The sequence below is a fragment of the Thermobia domestica genome, chromosome 8 (genome assembly GCF_964235325.1).
Source record: "Thermobia domestica chromosome 8, izTheDome1.hap1.1, whole genome shotgun sequence".
In the NCBI taxonomy this organism is placed as follows: Eukaryota; Metazoa; Arthropoda; class Insecta; order Zygentoma; family Lepismatidae; genus Thermobia; species Thermobia domestica.
This window is the reverse complement of record NC_137461.1, coordinates 18,256,567-18,272,841: the sequence shown is the minus strand read 5'-3', so window position 1 is coordinate 18,272,841 and position 16,275 is coordinate 18,256,567. Positions and strand designations below refer to the sequence as shown.

Sequence of the window (16,275 nt, the reverse complement as noted above, 5' to 3'; positions counted from 1 at the left end):
GCAAACCGGTCCAACTCGAGGTCAAAGGTCAACTAGCTGTTTTCGCTCAGAATCAAGACTTTCATTACAAAAATGTGTTTTATACTTCCCGCTTTATCCCAACTTAGGCTCTAGCCCAATCTATCTTATTCTCTTATCAATTTCTTAACTGTAACTGTGTGAACCAAATAACCTCTCAGATGTTTAAGATTTTTTATCTCTTATTACAAATCTAAAGTATGTTTTATTCATGCAAATAATCTTATGTATTAGCTTCCCTAACTCACTCCTTTGTTCAGACACGCTACTCGGTTTGGCTTATTCAATCTTGAACAGTAATGAATGGGCAGACTAGTAAATAATTTGTACTCTACTGGTAAATCATTTGTAAAACTAGTTTACATATGACCTCGAGTTTGACTTATTTTATTATTTAAAAAATAGAGGCCACGATTATCCACAAGATAAAGAAAATGGTTCAAAAACAAGTAGCAGTGCCACGTGTACATCACGCAGAAGAGTTTGGTGTCTGTGGTACGATATTTTCACAATTAATATTGAAACTGTAAATTGTAGTAGATTTCTACCACTTCCGGTTTTAGTAGAGAGATTAGACTAGAGACGAAATATATTCTTGGAACGCCTAATAAATTGTAGAAAACCGCTTCTTATCTATTACAGTTTTTATTCTATAGCCATCAAAGTTAAAATCGGTAGTAGTTGATTTCCACATCTTTTGGAAGACAGAATATAGTAGTTATTTTTAGAAAGCTGAATAGAAAGCAAAAACCCGCTTCATTCCTGTTCTATGGAGATCACTATTGAAACCGAGCTTTCAATTGAAGATCACAAGAAGAGATGAAAGGTACACCTGAGACGCTTGAGAGCTGCTCGATTGGAAGAAACCGTTTTCATCTATTTTTTTTTTTTTTACCGTTTTTGCTATATATAAATCAATATTTATTGAAAGCAGAAATTATAGTTGATTTGAACCATTGTAGGTTGTAGTAGAGTTAATAATAGAGTTAATAATATATTCTTACGAAGCAGAAAACCGGATGTCACTACATATTGCCATTTTCGATCTATGGTGATCAAAGATCAAACCAGAAATGGTTTATTTAAATCACTTCCGGTTTGGGTAGGTAGTTTTAATGACAAATAAAATTCCTTACTCTTGACTATATTTTGAGCAAATTTGGTGATGATCCATCAAGCAGTTCTTTAGTTTTTTCTTTTACTTTTTCTTTCTTTTTTTTTCACACACGTGCACACACAGGTATGGTAAATATATAAAGGAGTAGGTAAACCAAATTCTAGTTATTCAAAAACCAAACAAGGAAAACTTGGTTTTTGCCACCCCTGCATACAATTAATCCATTCTAACCACAGAAACGTCGCACTGTCTGTTTTCTATGATAAATAATATAAAATGAAATGAAACCTATCCTTCCAGAAAACAAAAGATAGGTAAATAAGAAACATTTAGACTTTTCTTCGTTGTATAGTTTTGAGTGGCAGAGAGGTGAAAGCTACTGCTTGGAAGAAGAATCCATCCGTTTCAAGGCATGGGCGCCGATCCTGGGGACCAAGGGGACCCGGGACCCCCCCAAAGCACATGTGGGCCCCCTTATTGTATTTAAGAATATATAATATTTGGAATAATTTGAATGCAATTTGTTTTAAAATCCTCATATATGCCTTCTCCATCTAAATGAGGCCCCCCATTTTACAGAGAAATCGGCGCCCTTGTATACAGGCGCGGAACCGAGGGAAGGCTATAGGAGCTATAGTCCCCCCTTAACGATCAGGTATACACTGGTTAAAATGGGCTTCAATTCTGCTTTACACTGGATAAAGCTGCAAGCTATGGTTTAGCCCCTCCTCTGTTCATATCCTGGAACCGCCACTGTATCTATCTATCTATCTATCTATCTATCTATCTATCTATCTATCTATCTATCTATCTATATATATATATATATATATAGATATAGATAGATAGATATAGATAGATAGATAGATAGATAGATAGATAGATAGATAGATAGATAGATAGATAGATAGATAGATAGATAGATAGATATAGATATAGATATAGATATATAGATATAGATATAGATATAGATATAGATATAGATATAGATATAGATATATATACAGGGCCGGATTTAGGGACTGCAAAGGTGCACTTCCCCCCTTTGTTGTAAATATACACTATCTAAAATGAGAAGCGAGCAGTGAAAATAGCAACACATTCCGAAACTTTTTGCCATCATGTATCTGTTTGGGGCTTAAAAGAAAGCAGAGCTTTGGAAAAGCATGATTTTCTGAAGGTTGAAAGAAAAGAATTCACCAAGCAAAATAATATAACTTTTGTCAAGCAAGTAAGAAAACATAAGGCAAGAGGAGAGAAGGACATTTTTGTCCTGCATTCCACTTGCGTCCCTGTTTAAAATATTTCGGCCAGTAGTTACTGAAAAAGAAGATATAACGTACAAGACAAGTCGAGTCGAGACTGTCGGCGACCGAGCCCAGACATAATATATAAGATGTTTATTCCTTAAGCGATACTTGGAAACCAAATTTGATTTAAATCTGACCAATAGTTACCGAGAAATAAAGTACAACATACAAACAGAGCCGAACCGAGCCTGTCCTTTGCCGAGTCGGCCACCAAGTATAGAGATGTTTATTCTTAGGATAATGGGCTATCTGCACACCAAATTTCGATGATATTTGGCCAGTAGTTACGGAGAAATAAAATAGAACATACAAGGCAAGCCGAGCCGAGCCTATCGCCGACCAAGCTCGGCCATCACATGTAGTGATCTTTATTCCTTAGATGATTGGGTACTTGTACATCTAATTTGGTTTAAATTTAGCTGGTAGTTACCGAGGAATAAAGTACTACATACACACATACTTAATTACATCTGGAGTAAAACTACAAGCTCCCTTATGCTTACTAAGGAAACTAAAAAGAAAAGTTCCAACATTACAAATGTAACATACTTCATGTAAGCAGAATCCACTTTCAACATTACAACACTAATGGGGAGAGCTTGAGGCGGGTGAGCCCCCCTGACTACGCCACTGCACTTTTGAGACACTTGAGAGCTATCCGAATGGAGAAAACTGTTTTCATCTACCGCTCTTGCTCTATGTAGACCAATATTTATTGAAACGAGAAATTATAGTTGAATGAACCACTTCCGGTTTTATTAGAGAGTTAATAATAGAGATTAAATATGTTCTTACGAAACTGAAACCCGGATCTTAATACGTATTACGTTTTTCGATCTATGATGATCAATGATCAAACCGGAAATGGTTTCTTTAAACCACTTTCGGTTTGAGAAGACTATTTTAATAACAAACTCACTTCCTAATTCTTGACTCTTTGTATTTTTACCAAATTTGGTGATGATCCATGAAATACTTTATTTATTTATTTATTTATTTATTTTTGTCACACACTAACACACGCGAATAAGGTAAATATATAATGGAGTTTTGATAAACCAAACTCTAGTTATTCAAAAAAAAAAAAAAAAAAAAAAAAAAACAACGAAAACTTGATTTTTGTCATCCCTGCACACAATTAATCCGTTCTAATCACAGAAACATCGCACTGTGTGCGTTTTTGTGATAAATATTATAAAATGAAAAGAAATCTATCCTTCCAGAAAACAAAAGAAATAGGCAAATATATAAGAAACATTTAGACTTTTTTTGGTTTACATTTGTGAGTGGAAGAGATTAAAGCTACTTCTTCGAAGGAGAATCCATCCGTTTCAACCAACAAAAGATGTAGAAAAGCAATTGGAAAGACATTCCATACTGAGGTTTCAAAGATCATTATCTTTGTTCTACGAAGTATTTTGTTGACACGTGAATCATACCAACTTACGCCGAAAAAGCACATTCAGATAGTTGTGTCGTAAAGTTGTGGGAAATCAGTGGGAAGTGGGAGTGGAAAGGGAGACTGCTCAAGGCATAAATGATTATGAAACTGGAGGGGTAGACACGGGTTTCACTTTTCAAATTGTCATAATACATCCCTCCTCAGCATTTGTTCTTCAAAGAATGTCATCCATAGTAATTCATGAGATTTGCAAGTGGTCTTTTGACTCTTTACCTGCAGTAACTCAATACGGAAGAATGCATTACAATTAATCCAAGTAATTAGGTGCAAAATTGTGACAGTCATCTGAATTGTATTACTCTTTGGCAACAAAATTACCAGTTCCTAAATGCAGTATTTTCTAAGATATTTATGAATTAAATTGTACATGTTATCTTATAAAGATTCTGAAGCCTCTGATGATGGGAAGACATCCCCTTAAGCTGTAGGTCATGTCTGACAGTGGCGTAGTCAGGGAGGAACACCCGGCTCAAGCCCTCCCCCCCCCCCATTAATATTGCGATGTTGAAAGTGGATTCCGCTTACATATAGTATGTTCTATTTGTGATCCTGATGTTAGGACTTTTCTTTTTAGTTCCCGGCGTAAGCTGACCGGATGTTGTACTTTTACTCCAGATGTACTGTAATTATGTGTGTGCATATGTAGTACTTTATTCCTCGGTAACTATCAGCTAAATTTAAACCAAACTTGATGCGAAAATACCCAATCATCTAAGGAATAAAGATCACTACATGTGATGGCCGAGCTCGGCCGGCGATAGGCTCGGCTCGGCTTGCCTTGTATGTTCTATTTTATTTCTCCGTAACTACTGGCTGAATATAATCGAAATATGGTGCGCAGATAGCCCATTGTCCAAAGAATAAAGATCGCTATACTTTACAAAGCGACAGGGCAAAGGACAGGTTCGCCTTTACAACAACAAAAGAACTACGAATATATTTTGTTTGATGGAAGGTGAAGGGACTGAAGTATAATCTTGGGTGTGAGAATGTGTTCATTTGGCCCTGTACATTGTCAGTTATTCGCTTCAAACGCCATATTTCTTACCTTTTCATGCCGGTATATGTAATGACTTCTATATATTGATTTGCTATATATTACAGGCACGCCACGAAACCTCAAGTCTGAATCCAGCAACAGGATCATATAGTTTTTTTTTTTTTTTTTTTTTGCAAGATATAATTTATGCAAATGTCTATCGCCAAACTGAAATATTCAGTCATCATTGGCGATCTAGCGATCGAAAATTCCAACCTGGCGAACAATTTGGTACATGGTTTTGTTTTATATTACTTAAACACCAGACAAGGGTTGGAAAAAATAGTTTTATTTTTTTAAAAAATAGAACAAAACATGTGTTTAAAACATAAAAAAAATGTTCAAAACGTTTTAAACATATTTTAAAACACAGACGAAAAAAAAAAAAACATGTCAAATATTTTGAACAGTTTAAAACATGATTTTTAACATGTTTCAAAATCATGTAATAACTTATTTCTTAGGACTTTTTGCTCTTTACTAGCAACCGACCTTTTCATTTATTTTATCCTGATTAATAACACTGTGCTGGGTACAGAATATTTCAGTATAGATTAGTAATTCTCAACTTATTTCATATTCCAACCCGTTTTTATTACACCCTCTTGCCAGTGATTCTCATAAGTACTTTCTTGGTTGTAATTAGCTTTTTAGGTAGATTTTAAAATCTACCCACTGTGGAGATTTCACACAATCTATCAATATGCATGGTGAAACAAAAGTCCTCACCACCCTTGTGCGTTGAGAGCGGGTTGAGGGAGAATGATGAAACTTTTAAGTGGTCTGACACATCAGATAGTGCTATCAAGCATCATGGCTGCCATTTTTTATTGGAATTCAAAATTCCAAATACAAATGGAGTCATGTTACGTGTTTTAAGGCTAGAACTTTACCAGAAATACGCTTGTGCGGTTACTTTAGCCTTAAAACAAGTCATTTCGGAGTTACTGCTTCTGAAAATTTCCTAATTATGCTCTTAGGGGCTAAGATCGCGTTTCATGGAGGCGGGTGTGATTTTTAATTGCAAAAATTTGATTACTATTTCAGAACACTCATACTAATGAAATTATCTTAAAATAATAAATTTTCGAAAAGTAATGATAGTTTGAAGCACACTTCATGTTGTGCTAACTTTAGAATATTTTCTGCAAGCCTATGTAATTGGTTGTTTTTTAAGTCAATAATTCATTGAAGAAAAGTAATATATGAGGCGTTCAGAGCACTATGGATCCAAGTCCATTTTCAATAAGGTTCAGGTTTGCTCAGCAAATGAATTCTATTTCCAAACGTAATATTTTCGCAGTCAAGAGTCCGCAATAAGTATAACTAAAGCCACGTTAAAGGCCGTGGGATAGTTTCATATGACAGCCGCTAGATAGGGGCGTTAATGGGACAGGAGGGCATCCGCCCCCATCCCACCCTGAATTTCAGACTTTGCGGGCAGTAAGGCAGTTTTAAAAACCTTTCGATAAGCAAGATCCAACAAAATAAGTTTGAGGTCCTTACACCGAATAAATAAGGAGGAAATACAGATGATCGAAACTGGAAAGTTGTTCCAAATGATGTCGTTTTTTTCTTCCCGTAAAACTAATGTTAAGCGATTCCAAGTTGTACGGAGACTGACAAGGTACATTCGCGAAGTGTCCCCTCGGAATTCGTGTAACATTGATTCAAATGCAAAGTTCTCCGTGGCCCAATGTGTATTGTACTAATTTAAGCGGCCCATACCGGTAATTTCCATATTTATGGGCCTTCATGTATCCGGAATTCAATCATACACTACTATAACACTCGGACACAAAGTTGCTTTTAGTTTCTTTAGATTTCACTGGACATGAATATGGGCATATGCAGAACAAATTGAATCAAGTACTCCTTCTCTGACATATGTTACCCACCTTGGCCGCCATCTTGGATTTAACTTTCGGTTTTCAAATGGCAATAGGGTCAAATGATACATCAAATTAATGTAAACTTTTCTCGGAATTTCATTGGTGTACTGAGTTTTATCGTAGCTTGTATATACCATTAAATGTCAAGCACTTCATATTGAACCAAATAGAAAGTTGTGCAGGGCCCCGTGTGTATATGCAATCTTTTAGGTGTTATCGTTGATGAAATATTCTCTGAACTTATATACATGCAGACACACAGATGTCAATACGGAAATGGTAGGTCTTCACCCAAATCTGGCCGTATCTGGATCTACATTAGGCATTTTGACAGTAATACAATACTTCCTTCTTATAGTATAACATGGAAGTAATAACAATCACTCATGGAAATGTAATAAGATTATGACGCCTATGTTGTAAGGAGTTTACCTGTTAGAAATTGTTTTGATTTGTCAACACCAAAAACGTAAGCGTAACTGATATTAACCTGCAATGTCTATTCGCAAAGTGGCTGGAGGGAATGAACATGTAATACCTTCCAAATGGTACAAGCTACGGTAAAATACATTACACCAGTGAATGTAAACGTAAATGTCCGATGTAACACTTGCACCTATTTCCATTTGAAAAACCAAAAGTAAAATCTAATATGGCAGATCTAAGATGGCGGCCGGGATGGGTAACATGTGTCAGAAGCAGTACTTGATCCAATTTGCTTTTCATATGCCCATATTCATGTCCAGTGAGTAACATCTAAAGAAACTAAAATGAATTTTGTGTCCGAGCGTTATGGTAGTGTATGATAGAATTCCGGATATATGAAGGCCCATAAATATGCCAATTACCGGCATGGGCAGCTAAATTTAGTACAATACACATTAGACAGCAGAGAACTTTGTATTTAAATCAATTTTACACGAATCTCGAGGGGACACTTCACGAATGTACCTGGTGAAAACCAACATGTAGGTTACTATATCAACGAATGCCTGCGATATATTAATTTCAGAACCGCAATTTAGAACCGCAAGAACCCTATGTTTGTTTTCTGAATACAACATGAAAAAATTGTTTCCATGATAATTCTTTTATTTACTTTTTAATATCAGTTCTACAAGGGGTACAACCTTCGACTATGACACTTTCTCGCAAGTTAACTTATAAGCATTTAAACAATACAATGAACATTAAAAATCAAAGGGAGAAAAAGAGACAAAATAAACTGTAGATTACCATATTGTCACGAGAAGTCAAAACATTCACATGAGAAGAAAATAGTCTTCTGAATGGGTAGCACTTTTTGACAATTTTCTTTCTCTGGCAGATTTTTTTTTTTTTTTTTTTTTTTTACAAAAATAAGATAAAATAGAAATATGTTTAAAGGTGCAAAGGTGCACGTGCACCCCCTTCCTTGTAAATATGCACTACCTAAAGTGAGAAGCTAGGGGTGAAAATAGCAACACTTTCCGAAATTTTCCTCTGTCATGTTTCGATTTGGGCTTAAATCAAAGGGAAGTTTTGCAAAATCGATAGTTTAAGTCAATTTTCTAAAAGTTCAACAAAAGGATTCACCGAGAACAGATACTTAGGATATCCAGGGCATTTCCTCATTCACACCACAGGTGCCTAAAGGCATTTAAAAAAATCCAATTCAATTCAAATGTAGGCCTACTGGTAGTTATTGGTGCACCCCTCAGAAGATCCTTTCTACCAAATCTTGTGTGTTGGTCCCCCTTGATGAGTTTCTCGCTACGCCACTGATGTTTGATATGTATTTGATTTATAAACTAAATTGCTTGCAAGCAAATGAAATGTCCTTCCTGCTTCCCTGGGGGCCAGTATATGTGTAACTTTGGTGAATGTAGCTCCGGGCTCGATCCTTGTTGGGAAGTGAGCTCGAGCTTCAACCACATTGGTCAGTGCAAGACTGTTGTAAAATAAACATATATGGTGATTACCGGTAGTGAACTCCTTCATGCCTAAGCGCTTAGCGTACTCGTCTTTCGCCTGGAAGACCCGGGTTCGATTCCCGGCGTGAGCACATGTGGTTTCGATTCCATGTTAATCAGTAGGTCCCGTCTCATAAAGCCTCGCTGCCGAAAAGGACGTTAAACTCCAAATCAACTCAACTATCAGCAGTGTCATCACAAGAAGTAAAAATCTGATCAATAAGCTTACATTAAAAACTTCACTCTGATCATTTCTCTTTTTCCTCTTTTTAAATACAGAGCAATCAAAGTAATGCTATTCTCAAAGGACATGTACCTGAGGGCTTAAGGCAGCGTTTCCCAACCTTTTTCAACTTGCGGCACACTACAGGTGTAACTTGAATTCTCGCGGCACCCATATATATATATATATATATATATATATATATATATATATATATATATATAATTACCGTGGTATTTTAATGTGATTACTAATTTCCTTCTTACAGAGAAGAAAGCTCGATCACTGATTTTCCCCCGTGCTAAATCATTATACTTATTTTTCATTCTAATTTTAAAATAGAGAACAATAGCAATGAAATATAGGACTCGGGTTTTTAAAAATCTACTTTCTCTTTCGAAAACTGTATCTAACCTCTAACTAAAAGGGAAGATCACTAAATAACGAACAAATAAACAAATCTCCTATACTTTTAAAACACAAATGTAGGTAATTTGTATGCATGCTTGCTTTGTTGAATTTATTGAATGGTATGTTAAAATTTCAAGTTACGAAATAGTCTGCAACAATAAAGAAGTAATAATGGTCATGACAATGATAAATACGTGAAGGGTGGATAACTCCTTGCCGTTATCCTCCCTTACTAACACAGTGAAAACATGAAAGAAGAAAAGGAATAAAAGCGCAATATTCCAGGAAAATGATAAATTCAGAGCAAAGTCTATATCATAATAAAGAAGTGTCATTTCATCGAAGAGATACAATGTCATAGCATTTAAGAAATGTGCAAACTCAACACATATAACACAAGGACTAGTTAAAACACAGACATACTAATCTTCTCTGCCGGGACAGCTTGGCAGTAGGTAAACAGACGTGGGGCTGCCCTTAATTAGTAGTGAATATGACTATACAGAGAATAGTAAAGGAGAATGAAAGAAAGTATTTCACAAAGACAAGAATAAAACCAACATGACAACAGAGATATGGATAAAATGAGAAATAATTAATTCTAATGGGGAAAGGCCCTCAGAAAGCAGCCAAGACTTGGGTATGCTACAGAAATGAGAGAACATATGCAAATATTTGGGTATCATCACCAAGCAAAGAGGTAGATTGGCAGGCAGTCCAAGGCGGGCTCGCTCTCGAGTAAGATGTACGTACACACTCCACGAGACAAGATGGCGAATAGTTAGAAATTCATCATAAAAAGTGCAGGTAGGTGGATTCCGGCGATGTAACAGATAGCTATGAGCAAGGTGACTATGCCCAATAATGCAAGCGTGCTAATCTCTTTTCTAGCCGTTAAGTAACGGAACTCATGTCCCAAAGACCAAGCTGAGGCTTGACAGAGCAAGAGATTTTCATAATGACGGAAGATTTAAAGTAGTAAGTAGTTCGATGTGTTATAAAATGAAATATAAGCATTGCAGAAATTATAAACATTCAATGGTAATTCATGTAACCAGAAGCGATAATATAGCTTCATTAAATTTACTTTTTAACTTGTGAATGCACTAACTATTTGGAATGGCCCTCTCGTATGTGTATATTGCCAATAACGAGCTTAGCAATGCAGTACTAAGAAGTGAATTAATGATAGTAAAATATTCGTGAGGGACTATTTGTAAGAATTGAATTCATCCTGATCGTAATGACAATAAGTACTGCCAAATATTGCAGTAATTCTTATGAGAGGGAAGCAGATTATAATTATTTGTATTTTAAAGAAGCGTTGCCAGTACTTAGCTAACTTTCAAAATTGAAGACGATACAACGTTGTGAGTTAATTTTATGTTGTAACGAAATACAGTGGTACTTAGATATGTAGATTAAATAAACAACATTAAATAGTAATTAAGAATTTAAAAGTTTTTTTTTGAATAAATGACCATAAATATTGCGTAGATAGTATAGCATAGAGTAGCAGAGGATGAATTTGAGTGAGGTAGCGTAGATAAGATCAAAGTAGTTTAAAGAAGAATAGAATAACGTAGCATGCAGTAGGGTAGCATCTACATGTAGCATATTTTGGAGTAGAGTAGCGAATAACTGAAGAACAGCGTGGAACTGGATAGTCTAGCAGAGCACAGTAGGATAGAACAGAGTAGCGTAATGTAGCATAGGATAGAGTAGGACACAAAGGTAGATTACCAAAGTAGAGTTGCGTAGTATAATACAGAGAAAGGTAAGGCAAGAACCATTAGGATAGTGGCAGGGCGGGACCTAGGCAATTTGCCGCGTCGTGCAATGGCACCATTAGCCGCTTGCCTTTTCCCAGAAAGAACAAATCTTAAAAAACATGATTTTAAATATGTTACACCATCATAAACAACGAAGGGGAGGAAAATGCACTTGCATTCAGAAAGGTCTAAACACTAGAAATACACTCTCGTTGTGTTTTTTTCCTTAAATACCGTAATAATCTATTATGTTAGTGAAAGATATATCAAACACACATGCAGAGAAAAGATTGTAATCCCTTTTATAGAATTCAATATTAAGCTTAAATCAATACATTAGTTTGTAATTCCAGTGCACTAGCTCTTTTATCTTTATTTCCTGATTTTTCTTCTACATCTGTTAATTAAAAAAAAAAAAACTTTTTTCCACCTTTAATGATAAAGAACTTGTTTCAGACAAAGGCAAGACTAGTTTTTCTTTCAAAACTGTGATAACTAACTAAATGGAACAGGTGTTCGCTACTGTTCGAGAATTATGTTCTTGTATTTGACAATAATCAAGCCATTTGCTTTAGCACTATCCATGTGACCTTAAACTAATGCGACCTAAGCATGATTTATGAATGTAGTGTTCAAATAGAACGTCAGCTTAGTAAACTTAACTACCATCATCATGAAGTCTGTTTCCAACGAGAAATATTTATTTTAAATAATATAGTTACGACAGATTTTGCCGCTCCGTGCAAATAAACGTATTACACATATGGTAGACTCGGCCCTGCATAGTGGTATATACAGTGGCGTATTTACGACATTGTTTCGGGAGGGGCTTTGCTAACTTTCGGGGGGGGCTTTGCCTGGAAATGTAAAAATTCTGCAAGATATTTCATTTACTTTACTATACTAAGTAAGATATCGGGGAGGGGCTTAAGCCCGGAAACCACCCCCCTAAATACGCCACTGGGTATATAAGTAGAGTATAATGGGGTAAAGTAGTGTAGCATAGAATCATTTAGAGCAGCACATGAAAATAGTTTACTATAGATAAAAGTAGGTTAGAGAAAATAAGTACGTTGATATCAATTAGGTTATGTTAAGTTAGGTTGGTCTTATTTTACATAAGTAAATCTACTATAAGCTAAGTTATAAACACAAATTATTTGTTAAATATTACCTTACTTTCTTGATGAAGCAATATATTTTACCCTTCTGAAATTTGCTGCTCTATTCTTTCCCAGATTTTACTAAAAGGTACATTCCCAAAGTGTCCGAGATTCGAATAAAATATTGATTCAAATGCAACGTTCTCCGCTTCCTCAGGCACAAAATTGCTCTGTTTCTTTAGATGCAACTGGACGCGAATGTGAGCATATACAAAACAAATTGAATCAAGTACTCCTTCCCTGGCACATGTTACTCACTCCGGTCGCCATCTTGGATTCGCCATATTTGATTCAAGTTTTGTTTTTCTAAATGGGAATAGGTGTAAGTGATACATCAAATTCATGTACAATTTTCTCGGAAATTCACTGGTGTAGTGAATTTTACCGTAGCTTGTACCATATGGGATATACAGGGTGTCCCAAAAGTCACCGAACCCGATGTTTATGACAGTATAACTAGAAAACTAAATGGAATGAGAAGGAACGCTCTTTGCAACAGAAAGCCCTATATATTGAGAAAATTTTCGGACACAAACATGTTTCTTGCCATGCATGATTTAATAATAAACATTAAAAATGTTGCCAGAGTCGGATTTTTTTTTTTTTTTTTTTTTTTTTACAAATCGATTATACTAAATCACAGAAGCCATACCGGTAAACTTTTTGAACATTTCTCAATACTACCGAACAATCTGGATGCCTATATATTGAATTTGACAGAAAAAGTACGTTGATGAAGTCTTACAAACATTAGCACAATGTATTATTGAGCTATTCACAAAATCCATGTTTTTACAATAATATGAACCACGCTGGCAACAGTGCTGCTGTAAAGTGTCACTGACAGATGGGTTTGACTTCTAGCTAGCACACTAAGGTACTTTTAATGAAAAAGGAGAAAGTTGATTTTTTAAGGAAAAATCTGACCATTTTCTTGGATACATAAGATTGTACGTTTTATGATATTCTCGGACACATTTCTGTTGGTTACTGCACAGATATTCCCACTTTTCTGCGTAATGTTTCTTTTTAGATGCTCCAAGTTCTTGAGTTTATTTTGGTTACTTTCGCTTTAAAGTAACCCCACAGGAAATAGTCATCAGACGTCACATCTGGAGAGCGACTGAGTCTTAAATATTTGGAAATCTAACGATTGTCAAAAAATTCGCGCAGCATATGAAGCGAATCGTTGGCTGTGTGGTAAGTTGCTCTCCATCTTGTTGTAGCCAAGCATCACGTTCCTCTTCTTCCAGGAGACCAACGAATTGCATTTGAGATCCCCGTACACAACAGTATCCACTGTTGTCTCAAAGCATAACGGTCTGACAATACGACGTCCTGAACACAACCTGTCTGCTACTGATCCAGTTTCGCGAAACCATTGAACTAGGGGGGAAAATGATTGACTTCTGTGGCAAAGGACACCATCATCTATCAAATAACGAACAGCTAACTGGATAGCAACTATTCTAGGCACATAAACAAATGAAAAATTAATCGCTACATTTCAGGGTTGCAAGGTGTATGTACGTTATCAGATTTTTCCTTAAAAAATCAACTTTCTCCTTTTTCATTAAAAGTGCTTTAGTGTGCTAGCTAGAGGTCAAACCCATCTGTCAATGACACTTGACTGCAGCACTGTTGCCAGCGTGGTTCATATTATTGTAAAAACATGGATTTTGTGAAATACCTCAATAATACATGTGTGCAATGTTTGTAAGACTTCATCAACGTACTTTTTCTGTCAAATTCAATATATGGACATCCAAATTGTTCGGTAGTATTGAGAAATGTTGAAAATATTTACTGGTATGGCTTCTGTGATTTAGTATAATCGATTTGTAAAAAAAAAAAAAAAAATCCGACTCTGGCAACATTTTAAATGTTTATTATTAAATCATGCATGGCATGTTTGTGTCCGAAAATTTTCTCAATATATAGGGCTTTCTGTTGCAAAGAGCGTTCCTTCTCATTTCATTTAGTTTTTTAGTTATACGGTCTTAAACATAGGGGTCGGTGACTTTTGGGACACCCTGTATTCCATGTTAAATTCCTCCAGGCACTTCGCGAATAGACATTGCAGAGTAATATCAGTTACGCTTACGTTTTAGATGTTGACAAATCAAAACAATTTCTAACTGGAAAAATAATATAGGAATAAAGAAGCTCTTTACAACTTTGATGTCATAATCTTATTACATTTCAGTGAGTGATTGTTATTACTTCCATGTTATACTATAACAAGGACGTATCGTATTACGATCAAAATGCCTAATGTAAATCCAGATAGACCAGATTTGGGTGAATATCTAACATTTCTGTATTCACGTCTATGTGTCTGCATGTAGTACGTTCAGAGAATATTTCGCCAACTATAAATCACGTAAAATATTACATATATACACTGGGTCCTGCACAACTTTCTATTTGGTTCAATATTCGTGAAGTGCCTGACATTTAACATATAATACTTGCAAACGGTACAAGTTACGGAAAAAACTCACTGCACCAATGCATTTCCGAGAAAATTGTACCTGAATTTGGTGTAACACTTGCACCTATTCCCATTTGAAAAACCAAAAGTTTAATCCAATATGGCGGATCCAAAATGTCAGCCGAGGTGGGTAATATGTGCCAGAGAAGCAGTACTGATCCAATTTGATTTACATATGTCCACATTCAGATGTATATTACATCTAAAGAAATTAAAGCAATTCTGTGTCCAAGCGTTATAGTGTTATGATTGAATTCCGGATATATGAAAGCCTATAAATATTCAAATTACCGATATGGGGCGCTAAAATTAGTACAATACACAATGGGCCGCATAGAACGTTGCATTTGAATAAATTTTTCCACGAATCCCGAGGGGACACTTCACGAATGTACCTTGTGAGAGGTGGTTCTGATTCAACTTGTACGAGATAGTGACCACAAAACTAGTATTTTATTTAACTCTGTACAAGATGGGTAGTGCTAGGAAGCCACGCGATTGTACAGGGGGAGGAATCCGTAAGATCAGGTACGGTTGCGTTGGTAGATAAGCCTGTAAACAGACTCTTTTGTAACGTTAATGACACTTTGTACATACATGTTGGTTCCATGCCGCTGTGTTATATGAAATATTAGTTCCTTCTTTTATAGTGGAAGGGGTAATGTGATACATTGTTAGTAACTAATATGTCATGTCATCATTTGTACATAATAAGGTACTTATAATACATATAACATATATTCGATCTCCACATATGCAAGAAGACCCACATACCAAGAGTCGTAAAGAATGCTTTCTGTGCTGAAAATGTGCTTTTTCATATTTTACTTAAGCGATAAGCTCTTTCTTAATAAATTGTGACGAGAAACTGTAATATTGTTCCGCTGAATTAATTGTCCAAATAATGTAAACTTACCTGAAGTTTCTTGTAATGTTTCAACACTTAATAGAATCCAACATAAGCCAATCGCAAAGATTGTCATGGTGTTAAGCACAAGGATCCCGAGCTATGGTCTGAAATTTCAGCATGTGTTTGCAGCGTTGAATAACAAACACTTTATTACTTTTTCTATGAGAACATAAAAATGTTCAAGCCATACACATGTTTCTTCTTACATACATTTTTCTTTTAAGTATTGATTGGGAATGTTGTATTCAGTTCCCTCCTTGTTAGTTATTAATTTTAAAAAATGTAATGTACATCTAATGTTTACATCATAACGTGCCAAGACATTCTCTTGCTATCGTGCGTTTTTTCCTCTTAGGATTAAATGAACTTTGAAATACAATTCGTGTTATTTCCCATTTCAAACGGGAGATTTTATTATTGTGACGTAGATGCTAGTTCTCTCAAACAGTCGTTATCGAGCTGCGATTTGAAGTGCCCCCCCCCCCCACTACATTGGATTTTCTTAAACTCTG

General features: G+C 35.6%; 1 protein-coding gene across 1 annotated transcript in view; it reads right to left on the bottom strand.

Annotated features, from left to right (window-relative positions):
* LOC145691576 (uncharacterized) overlaps positions 1 to 16,275 on the bottom strand; it is a 78,360-nt gene extending 62,085 nt beyond the window's left edge. Inside the window, exon 1 of the mRNA XM_081766985.1 lies at positions 15,770 to 16,275. Within this exon, the coding sequence (XP_081623111.1) occupies positions 15,770 to 15,836 (67 nt within the window). The 5' untranslated portion in view covers positions 15,837 to 16,275. The remainder of the gene's footprint in view (positions 1 to 15,769) is intronic.